Raw genomic sequence first — 24,592 nt, 5'->3', positions numbered from 1 at the left:
GAAAAAAATGTAAGACTTGATTACGAATTCAATATCAGTTTTTTAAAATTCAAAATGGCGGATCCAATATACCGAATCAAAATAACTAAAAATGGGCAAATTCGTCTAAACCATGTTACCCAGGGGTTTTCGGGGTCGCTGATTACGAATCTGACATCAGTTTTTCAAAGTTCAAAATGGCGGATCCAATATGGCGGAAGACAAAATAAAAAATTAATCGGATTGTATTAAAAACCTATTACTCGGGGGTTTTCAGGGTCGTTGATTACGAATTGTCACAAAAGTTTTTTAAAATTCAAAATGGCGGATCCAATATGGCGGACGACAAAATAAATAATTAATCGGATTGGATTGAAACCGGTTACTGAGGGGTTTTCAGGGTCGCTGATTACGAATGTAACATCAGTTTTTTAATATTCAAAGTGGCGGATCTAATATGCTGAACAATTTTTTAAAAAGGATCGGATCTTTTGAAACTTGTTACTCGAGCGTTTTTGGGACATTTTGAATTTTGAAAAGCTGATATTGAATTCGTAATCAAGTCTTACATTTTTTTCAATTCTTTAAATCATAATAATATTAAAACGTTAATAAATTAAATTAATCTATTAATTTTATTGAACAAAATTATTTTTAATTTTAAGTGTGGTTTGTTTACATACTAGACAATAAGTTGTTGATAATACAAAAAGAAATACATGAAAATAAACAGTATAGGATGAAAACAGAAATTCATGGAAATAATATAATATAATATGTGCGATTCCAAGTGAGATTTTGACTTTTTCGGAGTAGGTTATCCGATTGCAATGAAACTTTGGAATTTTGTTATATATAGTAAGACTAATCTTTAACGTAAATTTCAGCCTAAAATATTTGTTAGTTTACGAGATTTGCAATAATAACAAAAAATTTAAAACTGCTATATCTTCCGTTCTAATAAACGGATTGAGGTCTACTTTTTTTTAAAATGTCAAGGAAAATGAGAGGAATAAATCTCTTTCAGAACATTTTTTTATAATTTTACAACTAAAAAAATTATTAAATAATAATTGAATAACTTTCGCGCGACTAACTAAAATTCAATCACTTAAACGCTAAAATGATCTTACCTGTGTTTTCTTTAATGTTCCAAAGGATTTTTATTGTAAATGTAAGTTTAACTTAAGAAATTTTATTAATTTATTAGTATAAACAATTGAGATTTCTGCTAGTTGACGTGCAGACGACATTGCGCACGCAGCATTCTCACATAGCCAATTTAGTCCACGCATCACGTCAGTTGGCTATGTGAGAATGCTGCGTGCGCAATGTCGTCTGTACGTCAACTAGCAGAAATCTCAATTGTTTATACTAATAAATTAATAAAATTTCTTAAGTTAAACTTACATTTACAATAAAAATCCTTTGGAACATTAAAGAAAACACAGGTAAGATCATTTTAGCGTTTAAGTGATTGAATTTTAGTTAGTCGCGCGAAAGTTATTCAATTATTATTTAATAATTTTTTTAGTTGTAAAATTATAAAAAAATGTTCTGAAAGAGATTTATTCCTCTCATTTTCCTTGACATTTTAAAAAAAAGTAGACCTCAATCCGTTTATTAGAACGGAAGATATAGCAGTTTTAAATTTTTTGTTATTATTGCAAATCTCGTAAACTAACAAATATTTTAGGCTGAAATTTACGTTAAAGATTAGTCTTACTATATATAACAAAATTCCAAAGTTTCATTGCAATCGGTTAACCTACTCCGAAAAAGTCAAAATCTCACTTGGAATCGCACATATTATATAAATTTAATATAATATAATATAAAAAATTATATATTATTGTATATTATTTTATATGTTATTATATTATATATATTATTATAATTATTTATTATATATTATTATTATTAGTATTATTATTATTCCATGTATACTATATTATAATAGATAATACATAATAGATAAGTTTCAATTAATTGAACAATTTTTTTTCATGCGACACGTCATATTTATGCAGAATTATCGTGTCGTGGCAAGTCATGATACGATACGATTCTCAAATTGTTAATGTGTCTAGTCGCGCCACGATACTTTTGGAAATTCGTAAACGTGTCCAGTCCTGCCACGATACGATTACAAATTTCTAAACGTATCGTGCTTCGCGACGATACAATTATGAATTTTTAACTGTGTCGGGTCGTGCCACAATACGTTTGAAAATTTTTAAAAGTGTCGGGTCTCGCCACGATACTTTTAATTGTTTTCAAACGTGTCGAGTCGCGACACTACACGACACTTTCTTAAAATTCAACAACATTTCGTGTCCGAGACAGTCCCTGTATTAATATCTTAAATCTGACCAAAGGATTTTGAAAAATACCCCAAAATAAAAATTTTATTGTCTTTTTTCCAAAAAATTTTTTTTAATCGAAAAAATTTTTAAATAGGAAAACTAAAGGTTATATATAATAAAATCGTATTCCTTACGTCAAGACGAATCGATCGATATATATAAAGTATACATTTGACGTAAATTTAAAGAATTAATGAAAGTTAAAAAATCAAAAATTCACATTTTGGCTATAAATTTTGTGATTTTTTATATTGAATTTTATATATGAAATAATTGTATTCCTTACGTCAAGACGAATCGATCGATATATATATATATATATATATATATATATATAAATTATTCATTTGAGGTAAATTTAAAGACTTAATGAAAGTTAAAAAATTAAAAATTCACATTTTGGCAATAAAATTTTGCTTTCTCCACGAGGAAGCAAAATTTTTTTGCTGATCTTAAAAAGGAAGCAAAATGTTCATGTAATGAACATCTGAATTTACAACTTGTTTTATGTTTTATTGTCTAGAATAAACCTTTATGAAGAGATTCTCGTTTGAATTTATTTATTACTGGTTGTCCGGAATTAAATTCATAAAAAAAGATACCTTCTGTAAGACGCGACCTACAACTACGAAATTGAACTAAATAGTCTCAAACATTTTTTTTTAATTTTTCTCTACGTATTGTGCAACAATGGCCAAAAAGAATTCTTGCAATTTCTTTAATACTTTTCTTACAATAAAAGTTTAAAAACGTGTCTTTATTGTCAATTCTATACCATAGAAAGTCCCCTTAAATCCCAGAACTATTTAAGTTGGAAGATAATCAAAAATAGTATAGAATCCGTTCAAAATCAGTTTCCAAGTCAGTGCGAGCTAATTTTAAATATTTTTCAGGTAAATGGCCACCTAACGGTAAATGAAAATTTTGTAGACAATCTAGAAATGAAATTTGCATATTCAACATAGGGTAAATGCACCAGTGGTGGATCAGGCACCAATGGTGGATCAACAGCGTTAAAAAGGTTAAAATAAGCTATTTCTAATTGAACTAAATGTTTCAATCGTTTAGGGGAGGTGTATAGATAAGTTTTATGAAATAAAATCATTTGAAAATATTTAGGAAAACAAAGCAATACAACAATTGTTGATTTTATGCTTTTTCACATGAAATCTTAAAAAATAATTGTTTAGTCTAAATTTTTTTAATTTTTAGAGTAGAAAGTAATCAATTCTTTCCATATAGAATACTTTTGGAAAAAAATTTACATCATTAAGTTATTTTTGTGTAGTGTAAAGGGGTAAATGATCCACGACTGGAGCAATGTCATTTTATTGTTGAATGTGGGTGTGAGGGGGTGTAAACGTTACAAGCATGTCGAAAACTACACGATAGTGTCCTTGAAGACTTGTTAATTCATACTATTGTAAAGATTACCCTATATTTTTCATCTGAAAAAAACTGTACACCTTTAAAGTCAAAATTATAAATTTAGTAGGCTTAATTGATCCACCACTGGTGCAGTTACCCTATAATAAATATGTGGAAAAGCATGGTCCCGAATTGTTGTTATCTAAAGTTAATTTTACATGTCAGCTTTTTTGGATTAGTTTTGCCCAATCTTACTGCCATAATTATTCAACAGAAAATTTGCTTGATAGTGTAAAAGACACGCATCCATCCTCCTTCCGAGTTTCAAATTTTAGGTTCCATTTCAAAGGAACCAGTATTAGCTGAAGATTTTCACTGTGAAAAAGGTACGAAAATGAATTCTGAAATTAAATGTTCCTTTCTATAATTTTTTCTAAATGTATCCAACATTGATAATCTCATAATAATTAAAATAATTATACATTATTCATTTTATGAGTTCTCGTTAATTCTAAGTTGCCTGAATTAATTGTAAGCAAGTTTGCCTTCAGTATTATCTCTACCACTGTTACCACTGTTACTGTTATCAGTCTAAATCAGTATTATATTCTTCAATAGTTTCTTGTATATATAAATAGACATTTTTAAATTTCGTCGTTTTTCAGACATCTGACCTATTGCTGTTCCTGTGTCATCTGTTGACACATACGTAACATCCTGATCCCAAAATTTTAAGCTACTAATCGCAAAAGCATCAATAATGAGACCATTGAGACAACCTCCTTTATTGCTTACTGTTTGAAATTCCTGACACGTAATTATTATTTCCTTTGCTGTTGTTGCCAAATCTTGACGAACTTCAAATCTCCCTACACCAATCTTATTTGAATTAGATGAACAATAATATTTGATATCATTTATCAAACCGTTCTCCAAAAATTGAATATTACTTAAGTTTTTAATATCTTCTTCACATTTAATTACTTTCTTATCACTACTTTCTATGCCACTTTTATTTTCTTTTTGTCGTTGTACCAGTGAAGAATTATATTTTCTTTTTCTATTTGTAGAATCAGTAACAATATCATTTATTTCCTCTTCTGATGAAGAGGTTTCTTCCTGCAATTCAGCTTCTGATGATGTAGTAGACATTTTTCTCTTCCTCTTCGTCTCAACTAAAACATCATCTAAACGTAAAAATTTTTTTCCTTTCGATGTTGGAATTTTTACTTTTGAACCTTTTACTTTCTTTTCTATTTCCTTCCTATCTTTAATATGGACATCTGCTACTTTAGTGGCTATTTTCCTAATTTCTAAACTGTCCAAATGAGTTTCCTTCTTTCTAGAGGCTCTTGTATTTTTCTTCCATGTATCCTGTAAGAAAGGATTGCTTTCCGTATCAGGATAGAAAGGTTTACTTTTTTTATGCAAATTACTTTCCCTTCCTATACTTGTCCCCAAATGTGCTTCTTCTATTAAATCTTTAAGATTTTCTTTTAATTTTCGTATCACAACTCCAATTTTTAATTTCTTTTGGCCGTCCAGCACATCTTGTTTAATAACTTTATTAAACGCTTCGACATAAGCGTTACTCACACGAGATATATTTTTATCAATTATATCTAACATGAGAGCTCCACAAATTGATATATATGGCATAAATTCCAAAACAATGTATTTCAAGAATTCAGGGGCATAGAAATTATTATTTATTTCCTCATCAATTAAAAGCTCACTCTTTAAGGCCTCTTCAATTGCTGTATATTTAGTATAATATCTTTTGAAGAAGGGTGAATTCGTGTAAATCGCTTTACTTGCTTTATAAACATATTCAAATTCGACTTCTATTTTCATTTCAGTCCGTAATTTATCAATGAAATCATAATCTTCGTTTACTTTCAACATTAATTTTTCTTCTGTAATCATCGCTCCAGTAAGAACTTCAAGTGATTTTGTTGCAGTTTCTTTATTTTTTGTTAATAGAATTGTAGCTAAATCTTCAAAAATGGTGTCCAAATCTACAATATTCCTACAAAGCAACAATAACCCGAAGCAGTCTAATAACATTTTCTTATTGTTCTCACATTCTGGAAATTTTTTTTTATTGCTGTTGAAACCCGATGCATGACATGAGCTACGCATGTCAGTAAAATAGTCAAATTAGAAAGTTTCCCTACTTTTCCCTCTGTAACATAATCATAAGTTAATTTAATATATTCATCCATCAGGATTTCATTCCATTCATACGAAATTGCATTCATTGATGCCCAAGACCAGTCAACAACAATGGCTTTGAATAATGGCCATTTTTTTGCTTCCTTCATTACAAAAAATTTGTATGTTTTTAAAAAACCACCAATACTTTTCGCATTTTTTTCGCAAGTTATAAATTCTGCTGCAGGCATTACCGATTCAGGAAGTCTACATACGATACAATAATAATCTATTCTTGATGACTTACATGGTTTCCGTATTATTGATCCCGTTGAATCCATGTGAACAATTTGGACATTATGTTCACTTATTACTTCGAGTTGTTCTTTTGTGAACATAATTGCCTTGGTAGGTAACCCTACCTCCCGTAAATAAGGATCGCTGCCTTCATTTTCTTTAATCCATAATTGAAAGAAATCTTGCAGTGTTTCACTTAATTTGAGTCGATTTTCTTTTGCTGCTTCAGAACTTATTTTGTAAATTGTATCGATGTTTACAACTTTTTGTGGGTGTCCTTTATTGTACATTTCCTTGTTACGTTCTTTTATCCTTTCATAGTAAATATCCCTAATACTTTGAGCCTTTAATTTTTCTTTTACTTCATTTCGTTCGTCGCCTTTAATTTGTTTGTATTTTCTATTTTTCGATTCCTTGTGTCTTGATTCTAATTTTTTGTTGCTTGAAATTATTATTGATGTATATTTATTTTCTAGATCTTTAATTAAAAATCTATATTGTTGATTGTGTAAAGTTGTTCCCGAACAATATCCATAGACAATTATGTTGCTATCATTTTTGTTGTTAAACCTGTGACTTTTAAATGATATATTACACGGGCAATAAAGATGTATCTCCATAATATATCGAATAGTTTGTCTTATTGTACTAATGTCAAATTTTTCAGATGCAGGATTTAACCACAAACTTTTTGGTACTTTAAGTCTACCAATATCTTCTAAATATTGTATTTTATTTTTTTGTTCCTTGATATTAGTTTCTTTGTCATTTTTATTTTCTTCCTCATTATTATGTTTGACATCATGATAATTTTTTTCTTCTTGTTTGTCTTCTTCTTCATCCTCATCTTCTTCTTCATCTTCTTCATTTTGTCCGTGACGATTCCACAATACCTTATTTATTTCCAACTCATCAGAACTTGTATCCCAGTGTTCAGAGCTACAATCGTATATTTCGTTATCGTTTTCAATTATCTCTAAAGTCGGTTGTTTGTCCTTTTCAATTAACAAATTTTCGTTGTCATCTGATTCTTCATTCATTCCAAAAATCGTTTGTTTGTCCTTTTTAATAAATGGTTTTTTCATTTCATCTTCTTCATTAAAATCATAAATACAACCTTTATTTTCAATCATTCTTGTTTTTTCTTTATCCGTTCCGTCTGCTGTAATGAAATCCGTGATAGGAATTTTATTTTCATTAATTTTTGCGTTTTCTTCCTTCATTCCTAAAGTCGGCTGAAGAAAATCAAAATGGCCGTTCTTTTGTGAGCCAGAAAAAAGCAAATGTAAAGTTTTAGTATTTTTTACATCCATTTCGTCCGGAGTAAAGTAATACATTTTTCTGAGTTTACCATTTTTACCACTTGCATCGTATAATTGTACATCAATGTTATGTACATTACAAAACATTAAAATTTCAAATTCTGACCCCCATATTTTATCACTTCCCATGTAATTTTCATACTCTTCAAACGTAAGAAATTGTTTCTCTTCAATTGCTAAAGCGAGCCTTTCCTTCACATTTTCCCAATTATTTCTGACATATTCAACAATTTCTTTTCTAACTATGGCATAATTATCCTCACTGCCCTTTAAACCGCAAGCCAAACTTCTAAATAAACAATTTCCATCACCACGAACGCTATGATGACAGAATTTTTTCTTCCCATCTTCAGTCTCAAAAATTTTTTAATTTTTTGTCTGCATTTTTTCGATAATATTTTTTCTAAATTTGCTGTCATTTGCCAATGCATTTCTAACTATCATCCGAACTTTATTGATTTGGTTGGAATTACATTTTGCTAAAATGGTAATCTGAAATAAAAAAAACTACATTCCCACAAATGTTTTACTTTATAAAAAATTTCCTTTTGAAAAATAAAATGTTTTTCTAAACAATATTCTTGAGAAGAAAGAATAACATTTTTAAAGAAAAAGTATTAAATCTAAAATATTGTTTATTCACGCATATTTTTTTTTGACGCATTTTTCAATTTTTTCAAGTTTTAGGGGTCAAAATGACAACTTTCCCCGATGGCTTGAGGGTCCACAATTTTTTCACAGTTGCCTACTATTACTAGGATGAAAAAATAACAATAAAAATTTTGGTCTTGCTTTTTGTTTGTAAGATATGAATTTTAATTTCTTTAATTCTATGTGTTTTCGTTATGGGGGTTTAAAAGTGCTTAAAGAATAATTAGATATTTTTTGATAAATTATTCGGTCATTGGGATTATTATATTTAAAAGAATAATTTTTCCTTCACGATGTGTACTTTATTTAAGATGTTACAATGTTTTCATGTTCATAAATATTATAGTAGTCAATAGATTTAATTTCTCAAATGACAAAAAAAAAAAAATGAAATTAGACATTTAACTGTAATCAATTTATCAATAAAGTACATGCTTACTTTAGACGTAAAAAAAACTTTTCACAAATATTATATAACATAGTCTTAAAAAAAATAAAGACATAAAATAATTTATCAACATCTCTCTCGTTTTAATATCAAATAATTTGAGAGGATAAAAATTATCGTAAATACATATCCATTGATTACATTGTTTTTTTTTTTTTAAATCTTAAATTATTAACTTTTTCCAGTCTTGATTGTTAGTATAAATTTTTTACAAATAGAATTTCGAAAATGGGGAATTAATAATTTTCTAAATCCAAAAATAATTAACAAAAATCAATAATTGTCATATTAAAATTTCATCTTAAACCACAAATAACTTTTAAAAATCTAACAAAATTATTGTCTTCTTTAAGACATAACTTATCATGCATATACGCAATCGAATTGGTCCAATAGGTGCGTTTTACTAACTTTTGCATATTAAACTAAACAATATAGTTGATTTTGAATCATATTTACAATTTCTAAAAACTACGATGTATGTAAACTATTATAACGTACAGCCAAATACAAATCAGTCTGTAATGACGTACACGATATCATTTATCATTATCGTAATAATTCTATGATTGATAACTAAATTATAAAATACATGTTACAAAAATTATTATCAAATTGTCTCTTCTTGTTTCATTTCAATTCGTTCATTTTTAAGGCCGCAAATTTGAATTTTTGTTTTTTACTACTACAATTACTTCACTAATTAAACATTCTTTACTTCAATCATCTTTCAATCTTTCAGCACCTTTCTCAATAATTACAAAATAAAGAAACAACATAAAGAATTGTTTCCACTAAAAAAAATTCACAATTATTGATTATTATGAACACAAAATGATAATTTTCATCTACATTGTGTTCAATCAATTTTGGCATACATATTATATGTATTTTAAAAATATATATTATTCAATTTAGTAGTCTTCTTTACGATTCAGATTTGCCGGTATGTGACTTTGTTGTGTTGCACTTTTTATAACTTCCATCCATCTAGAAAATTGTAATTTTTTTTTCGTTATTGGTTAATTTTTTTTTTTTGTTTACAATATTTGGTTATTTGAAATCGTTCCTTGGAGGATTTTGGAGTCGCAAAATTCAAATTTGATCTAAGATAAAAAATTTCCAAATGTCGGATCCAATATGGCGACCCTTATGGTGGGAAATTTTTAAATTGATTCGATTCGTTCAAAATTTTGGTACTCGGGGGATTTTGAGGTTAATGAATCTAAATTTACATTGTCCTTAAATACTGTAATCATAGTCACCATTTTGAAAGTTTTTAAAACACTTAGTTGACACATTGGGTATGCTATTATCAATTTTTTAAAGCTACTTATTGAATTTTTTAAATGTAACTTCAAATTTGGATTCAGCGACCCCAAAAACCATCGAGTAACAAATTTTGAGCGAATCGAAACAATTTTAAAATTTTCCGCCATATTAATGTTAATTTTTTCATTATTTATTAAAAAAAAAAGATTTAATTCAAAAAATATTTTTTGCAAATAATTTTTTATGTCCGACCACTGTAACAAGAATTGTAAGAAACAGAAAGATAATATATTTACCTTCCGAATGTATAGTCACTTTCAGCTCTAAAGAAATATACATGACTTTTAAATTGTAATTTAAAGACAAAATCTTTATTAATTGCATCTTTCTCCGATGGTGTAGTGACAGTGTATCCCAGTAAAGGGAGACATGCAAGTGGAAAATTGTCTCTGTGTGACTTGTAGAAAAATAAACAAAAATTTGTAAAAACCACCCAAAGCCTCTGCCATCCGTTGCTGTTTTTAAATTTTCTCAATAGAAATCCACTGAGTTGATTCTAAATTGTTTTAAAAGGAAAATAAAAGCATTTTAATATTTTTTCTAAATAATAATATTTCTAAACAGTATTTCTAAATAGTATTTCTAAATAATGTTTAAAAAAAATAAAATTACTAAAAAAAATAAATAAATGTTATAAAATAATAATAAAATAATTTAATATTTTTGTTAAAATTAAGACCTCGCATTAACTTTAAGTCGCAAAAGTATTGCTTTGATATTTTTTATTTCTAATAAATTTAATAAGTTAATAAATATTTTATTATTATTATAAAATATTAATTATCATCTATTAAATTGTTAAATATTAAATAAATTAATTAGTTCCATTTTTAAATAAAAATAATTCTTAGATAAATTTTTTGAAAAAATTTTCAAGTTCATTATGAATTTTTCTCTTAAAAATAACAAATTGATGTTATACCGATCACTCTAAGTTTATATGTATATATTTAAAAAAAAAAATTCAGAATCTGATTTATGGAAATGAATTTATGTTATTTAGAATTTCAGTACAAATTTTGAAGATTTAAATTCAGAAAAATTTAAAATATAAATCGAACTCAAAAATTTTTTTAAACTACGTTGTTACTTTTACATATCTTATTATACTTCATAATTTTTGAATTTTTAAGGCAAATGCCATATATACATTTAAATATCTTTTATAATTTTAATTATTTTTTTTCATCGTATAATTTTTTCTAAACTTTTTTCGTGATTTTGAAAAATCAATCGTATGGATTATAAAAAATTTTTTAATTTTGGCAAAAAATAAAATTTTTTAAATGGAATAAAATAATTTTTTTTTTATTTTAATAATTATATAATAATTTTAGATCCTAAATATAATGATAGAAAAAAATTCGAACCCTGTTAAAGTAATAAAAAATAATTCATGTACCTCAAATGCTCGAAGTTGATCGCTATAACTGATACTCGTATTTCGATGCCAGCATACATGAACAGTTGTATTACTTCTTTGTGATGCTTTAGCTCCACCACAACTTGTTCTATCGATTTCAATTCCCATTCCATCTCCTACTTCATCAGCGGAGCCAAATACTTTTATTTTCATGTGAATAATAAAATTGTACATAAATATGTATACATATATAAGGGGAGAGGGTCAACGCCATTCCAAAATGAAAACTTTAAAAAATTATAACACTTAAAATATTCTATATATTTTTTTTTTAATTTGAAGATAAACGACAATTTCAACTTGGAAAATTAAATTGTTCTAAAAAGCTTTGAAAAACAACGTTTCGGGAAAAAAAAATTAATTTTCAGCTTTTAACAATGTTTAGCCTGCCTGATTTGAAATGAATTAAACTAAAGTTTTTTTTACTTTTCTTTAGTACTCTACCTTAAATATTTAATTTTTATTTAATTTTATTTAATTAATAATCTATTTTTGCATTATAGTAATTTGAAAAAAATCATCTTATCCTTTTTGGTAGATTATATAGCAAAATTTTAATTAAATCTAAAGTATCAAAGTCAACTATATTTTGGAATGGCGTTGACCCTTTTCCCTCATATGTAGACAAAAGAAAATTGTAATTTATAATAACTATTTTTTAAAAAATATTATGCCTAGATAATTACTTACTGCATGTTTGAAGATTCGAATAGCCAGATTTAGTTTCTATTGTATTTGCCATCGCAATAGTTGTATTTAAATCTTCAAGCCAACGTTCTTTTTCTTCTTCATTATTTGCAGCGACTGTGAGATAACTAAACATAAAATGAAAACAAATTTTTTAATTTCACGTTTTAATATTTCTAATAATTATTTAAAAACACGAAGCCTAATTTTCTTGTTTAAAAATAATAATAATAATAATAATAATAATAAGAAAAATTACATACTGATTGCCTTGGCCTAAAATAACAAAAACATTTTCTGCTATCGTTTTGTTATCGCTTTCTTGAATTGACATTCCTTTCAAGGGAAGTTGACCGTGCACTCGAAAACATTGAGAAGGTTGTTGAGTTCTTGATGTATATAGCAGTACATCGGAAAACTAGAATTTTTAGTAAAGAATTAAAAAATAATTATTATTCATATTTTTACATTCATTCATTTCTCTAAAAAAAACATAAACTCTTTTTTCAAGACTTACCAAAAAAAACATCCATTGTTGAAATCCCTTACGACTGTATTTTTGCAAGCAACCTTGTCTAATAAATTTCCGATCTCCCTGGACTAGATTGTCAAAACCGCTTATGTCTCTTTGTAATTCGCAGAGTTGAACAAGATTCTCCTGAAAGAAAGAAAGAAAAAAATGATTTTAATTTCAGAAAAAAAAAGTATTCATAAATTAACAATACTATTGGGTTAGTCCACTGACTTTCGTTTAATAGTGGTTGCGACCAAATTTTAAAAAAATCTAGTTTTAATATATGTGATACTCGATGATTCCCTGAGTTCATTAACCATAATATTATGGTAAAAATTTTATTCCCTTTAAAAATATTAAATATCAAAATTAGGAGGTTCACAATGTGATTTTGTAACCTTAAATTTTTCAATTTTTTTAAAAACGCTATTATTAAAAAACTATTAAAAATTTGATGTTGGAACTCGCCAAAAACATAAATCACTTTATTCTGCACAGAGGAACGAAAGAATTATTGCAAAAATTTATTATTTTTGGATGATATACGATTTTAAAAAAAATTTTATTTAAATATTCTCAAGATTTTTATTTACTTATAACTTTTTTGTCGGTGTTCCGAAAAAATTGAGGTTTTGCACAAAGATTTTTTATAATATTCTTCACCTTCTATTAAAATCTTACGAAGGTGTTTTGCTTCGTTTTGGAGATACTAATTTTCAAAATTTTTTATTTAAAAAGGTTAATTAAAAGACTTGAAGTTAACTGACCAATTTCAAATCGCTACATTTTAATATATTTTTATAAAAAATGGAGCAGTTTGAATTTGGTTAGTTAACTTCAAGTCTTTTAATTAACCTTTTACATAAAATTTTTTTAAAATTAATATTTCCAAAACGAAGCAAAACATCTTCGTAAGATTTTAATAGAAGGTAAAGAATATTATAAAAAATCTTTGTGCAAAACCTCAATTTTTTCGGAGCACCGACAAAAAAGTTATAAGTAAATAAAAATCTTGAGAATATTTAAATAAAATTTTTTTTAAAATCGTATATCATCCAAAAATAATAAATTTTTGCAATAATTCTTTCGTTCCTCTGTGCAGAATAAAGTGATTTATGTTTTTGGCGAGTTCCAACATCAAATTTTTAATAGTTTTTTAATAATAGCGTTTTTAAAAAAATTGAAAAATTTAAGGTTACAAAATCACATTGTGAACCTCCTAATTTTGATATTTAATATTTTTAAAGGGAATAAAATTTTTACCATAATATTATGGTTAATGAACTCAGGGAATCATCGAGTATCACATATATTAAAACTAGATTTTTTTAAAATTTGGTCGCAACCACTATGTGGTCAGTGGACTGACCCTATTTAAAATTAAAAGAAATTACCGCATGATGTAAAATTGTGAAAGCCTCCAATAATGTTTCGCCGAGTCTATCTCTAGCAGCTAAACAGTCTTCGAAATCTGTATGATCTTTTGGATAATGATCTAGTAACCCTGTAAAATCAATAAATTATTATTGTAATCTATCTAATAATAGAAATAATTTAAAATTAATTATTAAATAATAAAAAAAAATTATTAATTATGAAATTTTCTCGAAAATAAAGAATGAAACCTACTATCAATAATACTGTTGTAGTGGAATAATCGCTGTAGCGGTTTTAAAAGGAACGAGCTTAATGGTAGATAACAATGTTTCTGAGATTCAAAGTCTCTGCACAATTGATCAAATTGTTTTGATGTTCTCATTGAATATTCCATTTTCTCCAGAACGGGCATTAAATTCTCCAAATATTGATCGTAAAGCGGAAGAATATTCAATAATGTATTGTAAAGAAAATCTCCAATATTGTGCCTTGCATTACTTTCCCAACGTGTTAAACGTGCTTCCATTTCCTGAAGACATGGACCATGAGCATCAGCAAGAAATTCTAATAACGTCACCATTGAATCACCCTCTGTATCTGTTTCCTTCGTTAATTCCTCGCGGAACCACTAAAAGAATAATTATTATTTATTTTTCTAACACATTTTTACAATACACCATTGAGTCAAAATTTTGTGAATTGTGCCAATATTTTTTGCAAAGTCGAAATTTTTACATGAAATTCACGTTTTTTTTTTTTCATTTAAAATGGTAAATTAGAAATATAAGTTAAACAGTTTTTTATTAAACTACAAAATCAATTTATCTGGCGCTTGGCATTATTATTTTAAATTAATTAATATCGCTTTCGATTAATATTTCTTCTTTTTTTTAAAATTATGTAATTTGGTTAAAAATATAAATAATTTATTTAAAAAAATAGAAATTAATCTAATTAATTATTAATTAATCTAATTAATCTTCTTCCTCGATTTTTCATATATTTTTGTTGCATATTATTCGTAAGTTAAATGATTTTAGTTTATTTTACGAATAATTATGCAAAATGTGCATTTGATGTTAAAACTTCGTCTTTTCAAAAAATATTGGCACAGTTCACAAATTTTGACTCTATTGTATAATTATAGTTTCTTTTGAAAAATTAAAGTATTTAAAAAAAAATAGAAAAAAAATTATTTTTCTTTCTTCTCAAATTTTCCTTCTTTTATGAAAATTTTTCTAATATGTTAATTTTTTTAACATTTAATTTTTACTAAAAGAACAAAATTTTCAATTTCTTTAAAAAATTTAATTTTTTCTTATTTTTGAAATTCCTAAAATAATCGATTTTTATTTTAAATAGTTAAAAACTTAGTTTTTTTCCCAAAAACGTCAATTTTTTATATCTGTTAACCGGTGCATGATTAAATAAATAACTTTCTATGACTTTCTATTTTCTTAAATTTTCTTCTGATTTTATAAAATATTTATCTTTTTAACATTTTCACTCAAGTTCTCCCTATATTTTGTAATTCCTAAAATTTATTTATGTATTTACTTTTGACAAACTAGTGACAAATTCTCAATTTTCCCCCTCCATATTCTCCTTTTTTATTTTGGGAGTTTATGAAATTCTTGACTTTCTCTTCAACATTATATTTCCTTAAATTTTTTATTACATTTTCATTTTATAAAAATTATGATTTTTTAAAACGATTTTCTTTCTCTAAGTATTAATTTTTTTTTTGTTGAAATTTCTAAAATTTATTTATTTATTTTTACAAACTAGTTGAAAATTTTCAATTTTTCCGCAGCAAATTCCAATATTTTTATTTTAGAAATTTCTCAATTTTTTTCTTCAACATTGTATATTCTTAAATTTTCTATTTTCTTAAATTCTCGTCTTTCTTTTATTCTTTTTAAGTTTTTCATAAAAATTCTCTTTTTCTTTTTGTTAAATTGTAGTATGTAATATTTAATAGTTTTTGAATTAGTAACATGTTTCAAAAAAAGCAAAATTTAAGATTACGAAATAACCGGAATTGTAAATTTTCTAGAATTAAAAAATAAAAATAATAATTAATAATAAAATCTTACCACATTAATAACATCTAAATCTTTTTTATAAGTTCTTTCTGTCATGAGAAGCTCTTTAGCAATGAAATAAGCTTTGTCAATTGGCCATTTCTGAAAAGAAAATTAAAAACAAAAATGTTATTTAAAAGTTTAAAACAAATGTATAATAATTCTATAATAATTAAATAATAAATATTAAATATCAATTTTTTTTAAGGACATTAATTATTTTAAAATTACCTTAATTTTACGAACTTCCGCATCTTCTGCGTCTCCATTTTTCAAAGTTTTCAATGGACTCAAATCTGGTGTATGAACCATGCTATTATTACTAATTTCTGGTACTCCATTAGTTCGTTTTTCTGGAGATTTAGCATTTGTAAATAAGGAATTGTTGTTTTTATTTTTCGGTGATTCATCATCTGTCTCCGTTTTCGAATCTGTAAACAGCAAGACAATATTAAATAAAATTGTCATTCTTTTTTTTTGCAAAATTTACAAATATAAAAAAAAATTTTAAACGCGTTTATTTATTAAAAATATATATTACGGGCATCAGGCTATAGAGGGGGTTCATGCTAAAGTGCTATTAAATATTATTAATATAAACATATCAATTTTTTAATTTTACTCACAATTAGCTTTATAAAAAGCAGAATAAAATTAGCAAAAATAAAAAAATACACAAATTAATGGAAATATTTTCAAGATGATATTGGTTTCTATTTTATTATTATTTTTCTTTTTTATTCTTTTCTGAATAAGTTTTGCAATTTAAATTACACTTTCAATATTTTTTAAGAAAAAAAAAAATTAAAATAATAATTTCCATTTTATTTGAATATATATGTATAGTTGTGCAATTACAATTTTTCTTTTTCTTTTTAAATAAATTATAACTAAATAACCAAAAATTATTTGATTGCTTAAATGCAGATTATAATCGAATTCATGCAAATATGGACGGATCTCTAACAATCGTGCTCACATTTTGATTATAAAATTAAATTTGTTAAGTGACACTATACTCTGAAATTATTGCCTAGAATAATAATAATTCAGACAAAATATCATAATAGAAAAATGAACAAAAATACTAAATAAATAGTATACCAACTACTCTAATAAAAAACGAGCCTGGACAATAAAAAAAATGGATATAAATTCACTATTTCGAGTCCAGACTCGAAATTCAAAAATCGAATGCACATTTATATAATTTTGTTAAAAGGAGAGAACAAAAAAAAAATATATTCACAATTAGGATTCGTTGGGGATTACTCACACATGGTATATTGTCATCCAAGTCGATCAACAATTCCAGGAGTGCGATTAAAAAAAAAAAAAAAAAAAAAAAAAAGTACGAAATCGAAAACAAAGAAAAATATACGCACGAGATTAAATAACTTAGACGTATTAAGCGAGGATACTTTTCAAGACCTAAATAATTATTAAAAAAACAAATAGAAACTGCAAAATTTACTCTCGCAAGAAAAAACAAAAATTTCCTCTTTTATTTTTTTTTAAACGAAAATTCAATAGATTGAAAATAAAGTAATATTTCGAACTATTTGGGTGATTCTCCAGAAACTAGTCATTTTCGAGAGTGAAAATTTTTTTTTTTTTAAACTAAATGAAAATTTTATTTCTTTTATCAATTTCTCTTTATTGGCATCAAATATAGTTTTATACGTGAAGTGATCAAATTATAAAATTATTTTAAAAAGGATAGTGACTGAAATATAACCTAAAATTAAAGAACAGTTTTTTTTTAACTTAACGCAAATAAAAATATTAGAAAAATTAATTTTTAATCAATTTTTAAAAGATTTAGTTACATTTCAGAGAAAATTACATTGAGTCAAGATATTTCGTTAATGATTTTTCAACATTTTAATGTTTTTTCTTTCAGCTCCAGGCATAAATCACAATTTTTATAAAAAATATTTCAAGAAAAACAAATTTGTTTAGAATTTTTAATGAAAAAAAAATATTTTTAGCAATTATTAAAAAATTACAATTTATTTATTTATTTTTATTTATTTATGAGAATATTTCAAGCAGTAAAATAAAAGTTTATCAAAATTGTTGCGATTTTTGTTTAAGCTAAAAGAAAAGAGTAAAAAAAAAATTATTTGACAAAAGATTTTGACCGATTTTAACTCATTTAGTATTTTAAACTGTAATATATACTATGGGAAATTGAAAAACAATTAATTCATTAATAATTTTTAAAACAAAAATCGAAATTTCCAGAAACTAAAAATTTAAACTACTACCGCAATTTTTATTAGTTTTATTATTTTTCATTGCAGATTTTTTTATACACTTTTTTCATAATTCTAAAAAATCAATATTGATTTTGAAAAAATTCAATTTTTTAATCAATTTTCTGAAAAATGAAAAAAAAAATTGTAAAATTATTAAAAATTACTTTTTTGTTATTTTTCACAGTGAAATATGATTTTTAAGTTCAAAACAAATTTTTTTTTTTAAATTGTTACCCCTAAATAAGACCAATTAATTTTTGTTTGAATTTTATCAATTATTCTTTAAAAAATTGTACTTCTTTTACATTTTTTATTATTTTTTATCGGCAATTTTTTGTAGACTTCTTTTTTCTCGATTCTGAATAGTAAATAGTATCGATTTTTTAAAAATTTTAATATTTTTAAAAAATAAAATTTCTAAAATGGTCAAAAAAAAATTTTTTTTTTTTTAATTTCAATAATTCACAATAATTTTAGATCCCAAATAATGCCAGAAAAAAAAAATTGACACCCCTTAACAACATCTTTTAAATTAATATATTTTTATATATTAAATAAATATTATAAAGTGTAAAAAAAAGTCTCACGTTTATAACTTATTGTGAATTTAAAGCAGAAACGAGCGATATTTTTTTTTTTTCATTTCACTTTTTATAAAATTTCTCAGAAATTTGTTCATAAAAATGCCCTCTTTTTGGAAAATCGCCCATATATATATATATAAAAAAAATAAAAGCGAAGAAAAAATTTCATAAATAAGAAAATTAATAAAATTATCAAAAAAAAAAAAATACAATGAAAATCAAAATATTTTAGATTATTAAAAAGAAGATTCATTTAAAAAATATCATCTTGTTTATGTTTATTATGGATTATATAAAAACAAGAAGAAAATCATAATCAAAACGAAAACGAAAACGAAATCAATGATAATATATATATCTGCAGCGTGACTTTGTATATAATTTATTATATATTAATTATTATGTATCAATAGTCAATGTACAATATACTTCCTACTTTTGGAATATCAATTTCTCTTTTTTAACCTGTCAACCCCGTGTATGGTAACGCTCGTCCGGGGGGAATCGCGCAACGGATGTATAGAGATATAACAGTTACGGTATTAATAATAATAATAATAATAATCATAATAATAATAATAGTTAATAATAATTAATAATTCTTTTAAAATTACATGAATACAAATTAATGAAGAGCGTCGTGGTACCTATATACTTCACTTTATTCGTTTTTATAGATTAACATTTCTGTTTCTTTCATACATTCATATTCTCCCTGTCCTTTTTTTTTTTTTTTTTTTTTTTTTAACTTTTTCATAATATTTAGATTCATTCATTAATTCACTAATTCCACATACTTTTCTAAATTTTTTCTTTTTAAAATTGTCGCAATGAGAAAACAAATTCTTTAAAATAACATTTTTCCAAATATTGTCACTACAAAAATAATTTTTATGCAAATTTTAATTAATAATAATAATATAATAATAATAATAATAACAATAAAAAATATAATAATAAATATAATATTAATAGATAATAAAAATATTGTTTTTAAAAAGTTAAGTAAATTTTAAATCTTTATAATTAAAATTTGAAATTAAGTAATTTTTTAATGACTAGCATTGTTACATGATACATTTAATATTAAGCACAAATAATTAAAACGATTTAAGGAAAATTTTTCATTCAGTTGAAATTTTTTTTAAAAGTTAATGAGATTATATACAGCTAGAGAGAAAAATTTATAATTATCTCAGAATACTAAATAAATATTTGTTTTAAATAAATATTATTTGGTTAAAATAAATTTTTTTTTATTTTGTAAATAAATTTTATTTGGTTCAAATAAATTTTTTTTTTTTTTTTTGTAAATAAATTTTATTTGCTTCAAATAACATTTTACTTTTGCCAAACAATATAATATTTATTTGAAACAAATAAATAATTAGCTTTGAAATAAGAAAAAAAAAAAATTATTTGTGACGCACTCTGGAAGAAAGGAATCTAAGAAGCGAAACAAATTATAGGTTATGTTTATGATAGTTTAGAGTAAAAATACACAAAGAAACAAATACAAAGTTCAAATTAAAGTTTCATTACATACAAAATAAAAACTGATTTTGATTTTATATATTATATTTAAAAAATAATTTTTAATCAGTGATATAAAAAACTATCATAAACATAACCTATTTTTTTTTTTTTTTTTGCTTTCTGGGTTTCTCTCTTCAGAAAGCGTTACATTTTTATTTAATTCAAATACGTTATGTTACAATGGAAAAACAAATAAGTGACATGTAAATACGTGTCATTTATTTTTTTCATTGCAGGGCAGTATTATGGCGAGAATAAAAAATATCCATGGATGAATTTTTACTATACATTGAAAAATTTTTTTTTTCTTTTTTTTATATATATATATATAAAGTGGTATACGAATATTTATCAAAAAGGGATATACAGACTTGATACTCAACTATTAAAAAAAAGAACAAAAGCGAAATTAGTCTTATTAAGGGTATGTGGGAACCTCCCACGTGACCTAGTATGGAAAAATGTGTTTTGGTAGTATAAATCTTACTCTAAAACGTGAAAAGATTTTTATCTAAAATTTTGAGGGATGATAGATTAGGGTACAAGGAATCTCGCTGCTCTCCGAAAAATACATAATTTTGCGTTAAATTATTAAAAAATTAAGTTTAAAAAGTGGCATTTTAAAACGAAAATGAAAACAAAGATGGCGGCGCATACACAGACGTTGCTTGAGTGTGTCAGCGCCAATTCAAGCGAGTGGCCGCTGAATTAACTATGATAAACACATTATTTTACTATTTATTGCTTTATTTTTATTATTTTTGCATTAAGTTATGGTAAATTAGTAGAATAGCGAGATTCCTTGTACCAAACTAAATCATTTCTCCCAAATTTTAACCCAAAAAACATTTTTTATTTCAGAGAAAGATTCAAACCACAAAAAAAAACATCCTTTTGCCCACATACCCTTAACTATTGATTATTTTCTAAATTTCTATTTTTCATTTATTTGGACCATGCTTGAAATCATGCAGTGAATTATATTTATATAGTATGTATATATACATAAATTTACACACATGTAAATACAATTATAAATAATTTAATTTACACATGTATAAAAATTTGTATATATCAAGTCACATTAGATCGATGAAAATACAACGATTTAAGTGTGATTTTCTAGTCAGTGATTTATCAAATTAATTAACAATTAATTATGGATATTGAGGGCACAGAAATAATCCACATTAGATTATTATTGATTGATGTTCGATGCTTCGAATATTTTCAGCTAATTAATTATTTTCAAATTTTTTACACCAATTTTTATTTTTATCATCACGGTCAGTTCTTAATTTGTTTTCAATGGAATTTTTTTTTACAATATTGATTTGTCAAACGGTGAAAGTAAATTTTCTATTTCGAAGATTCGAACATTCTAGAAAAAAAAAAAAAAAAATTAGATTAAACAAGGGATAATCCATTAACATTTATATATAGATAATATTGGACAGTTTTAGTGATTTTTGACAAGTATCTGAGTTCCAATCTTTTTTTTTTTTTGAATGGACATCCTCGAATACCGGTAAATATATATAAATATATAAGACATCGTGACAAGTGGCAGTAATCGTGATCGTGTCAGGGTCGCTACGTAATGGTTCACGTAAAGCCATTTAATATGATGCGGGAATTTTTTTTTTTTTTTTTTTAATTTTTTTTTAATAAACCACATAATACAGGATAGAGTGTAGGGACTTCTATTTAATAATGGAAGCAGTAGCGTAACTAGGCCACACTTTTCATTAATTTAAACTTTCCTCTCTCATTATTGCAATTTAAAGTTTGCATCATCAGAAATGGCCCATTTATCTCTTTTATAACTCCATTATCCACATTTGTTCTATATATATATAATTTGAATTTATTCTCATTTCCTATATTATATATTTTTTTTTAACAATTTTCAATTTTTTTATTATTATTTATTTATTTTAATGGCGAAAAATTTTACAAAATATTTTCTATTTTTCCTCTTTTTTTATATTTTGAAAATTAATAAACTATTTGTTTTCATTTTTTTTTTTTTAAATTATAGGGTCAGAATTTCTTAAATGGATTATTTAAAATTTTCAAAAATTAATTAATTTTCAATGTTAAGGAGGAAGAAAGCTGTAATTTAACATAAAAATTGAAAAATGATTTTTAACGCAAAAATTTAATAAAAATTAAATTCCAAACAATTTTGGAAGATTTAGTTATACACTTTTTGAAATAAAATAAGTTATTGTTTATAAAAATTGCGATTTTTCTTTAAATTGAAAGAAAAAAGTGAAAATGTTGCAAAAAAATTTATTATTTAACAAAAAGTTTTAATTCAACATAATTTTTTCCAAAAAGTGTATAACTCAATCTTCTGAAAATGTTTTAAAATTAATTTTTATTTAAGTTTTGTTTGTGTTAAAAAAAACTTTCAGTTTTTAAGGTTATGTTAGTGCCTTCATCCTCCTTAAATCACCTCCTTGAAGTTGGCTTCGACGCTCAGCGCCGAAAATTGTTTTTCGCAGAATCAAAAATTTTCAAATTATTTTTTATTTTTATTTTTCAATCCAAATAATAAGTTGAAAAATAATTCTCAAGGCATTGGTGTGGACCCAAAACCTTTTTAAAAAATATTTTGATATTTTTAGTCTCATGAAAAATAATTTACAACGCTGGAGTGTCGACGCCAACTTCATGGAGGTCTCAAATCGTTTTTTTTTTACTTCTATATCAAAATAAGTTTATGAAAATATTAGACCAAATAAATTTTTTTTTTATCAAAGTCATAAACAATTGAAATTTTTAGCTGTCTTAAATAAAGAAAAAAAAATCTCGAGATTTTTTAGACAAATTTAAAAATAAGAAGTAAAAAAAGATATTAAATTGAAAATTAAATTTGTTAATTTTAGATGATCCTAAAATTTTTCTTTACAAATTTTTTAGTACAAAAAATTTCAAATCTATTCTTATACAGGAAAAAGGAGAGGAAAGATTTTTTTAGCAGTTACGCCACTGAAAAAATAAATTCAATCAGGATTTATACAAAAACTAAACAAGCATGATAAAGCAACTACCTAAAAGAAATGAAATTCATTGAAGAAATTTAATAATGAAATTAAAATTATCCCAAATAAACTGAAAATTAGATTGACAATTTTTTTTTTTAATTAAAAGAAAATTTTGATGATAAAAATACAATGAATTAATGAACGATTGATGAAGTGATTGATGACTATTATTAATTATGATATATAGCGATAGAAAAATACAATAATTAACTATTACATTTTATCTGTGAATATAGTAGAAAAGCTGACAAAGACATAAAAATACAAATCACACTTTTTTAAATATAAAAGTGTACAACAATTAATTATTTATTATTAATCATTAATGTATTAGGATAAAAAGATAGAATCTCTTAAAACATCGAGTATCATATATTGAGTATTGAAAGTTTATCGCGTAGTTAATAATTTATTGAGAGAGAGAAAGAGAGACAATTGAACAAAAAAAAATGGTTTTTAAAAACTATCTCTAGATTTTTGTTAACAATAGTGAATTTATTAACGATTACCAACGAGAAACGTTTGTATAAAAACTAGTTAACAGTCATTAAAGATTATTAACAAGCACAACTTCTAAAAAGTCTAAAAATTCTAATCGTCTACATACATATCCTAAGGATAGTGTGTGTGTTTATGATGAAAAATGACATGAGAACCATAACGTTAATATTACATTAATCAACATTTATAAATTTTCAAAAACAAAAATTCATTAAAACGTTATGAATCTCGTATGCGATGAATTTTTAAATAAAAAAAAAAATTGTAACTAAAATTTTGAAGCAACAGCATTCTATAAATAGAAACAACTAAGAAAATAAATCTAAAGGAATTAAGGGTTTTTTGAAAACAAAAAGAAAGTGGATATACTTTCATTGTTTCACGAGACAAGATAAATAATTTCAATAATTCACTGAGAAAAATATTTAGTCAGAGCAACCAAAATTTGGTTGGGCCAATAAAAAATTTTTTGTTGGTATTTAAGCAACCAAACTATTTGTTTGAGTCAATCAAAAAATTTGGTTGAGTGTTTTTTGTTGGCATAACAAAAATGTTTGATTAGCTCAACCAAATTTTTTTTGTTAGGTCAACAAAAATGTTTGATTGATCAAACAAACAGTTTTTTTTTGTAAAATTAAAAATTTTATTCTACCTT

The 24,592-nt window shown here is 24.7% G+C and overlaps 1 protein-coding gene and 1 long non-coding RNA gene across 2 annotated transcripts in view; one reads left to right on the top strand and one right to left on the bottom strand.

The window, feature by feature from the left end:
• The first annotated feature begins 1,291 nt into the window (after positions 1–1,291).
• The window catches only part of LOC127285551 (uncharacterized), a 182,397-nt gene continuing 159,096 nt past the window's right edge, over positions 1,292–24,592 (top strand). Inside the window, exon 1 of the long non-coding RNA XR_007843612.1 lies at positions 1,292–1,430. This is a non-coding gene — a long non-coding RNA (uncharacterized LOC127285551). The remainder of the gene's footprint in view (positions 1,431–24,592) is intronic.
• Positions 8,526–24,592, bottom strand: part of LOC127285388 (FERM, ARHGEF and pleckstrin domain-containing protein 1-like) — a 71,724-nt gene continuing 55,657 nt past the window's right edge. Inside the window, exons 12-21 of the mRNA XM_051311371.1 lie at positions 16,234–16,433; positions 16,015–16,104; positions 14,171–14,546; positions 13,936–14,045; positions 12,545–12,685; positions 12,291–12,445; positions 12,031–12,155; positions 11,320–11,480; positions 10,154–10,413; positions 8,526–9,575 (exon numbers count right to left, since the gene is read on the bottom strand). Of these exons, the coding sequence (XP_051167328.1) occupies positions 9,500–9,575; positions 10,154–10,413; positions 11,320–11,480; positions 12,031–12,155; positions 12,291–12,445; positions 12,545–12,685; positions 13,936–14,045; positions 14,171–14,546; positions 16,015–16,104; positions 16,234–16,433 (1,694 nt within the window). The 3' untranslated portion in view covers positions 8,526–9,499. The remainder of the gene's footprint in view (positions 9,576–10,153; positions 10,414–11,319; positions 11,481–12,030; positions 12,156–12,290; positions 12,446–12,544; positions 12,686–13,935; positions 14,046–14,170; positions 14,547–16,014; positions 16,105–16,233; positions 16,434–24,592) is intronic.

The sequence above is a fragment of the Leptopilina boulardi genome, unplaced genomic scaffold (genome assembly GCF_019393585.1).
Source record: "Leptopilina boulardi isolate dan_hultmark-lab unplaced genomic scaffold, ZJU_Lbou_2.1 LbouV2_121, whole genome shotgun sequence".
Lineage (NCBI taxonomy): Eukaryota > Metazoa > Arthropoda > Insecta > Hymenoptera > Figitidae > Leptopilina > Leptopilina boulardi.
The sequence above is the reverse complement of the archived record's forward strand: the minus strand, read 5'-3'. Positions and strand labels throughout refer to the sequence as shown.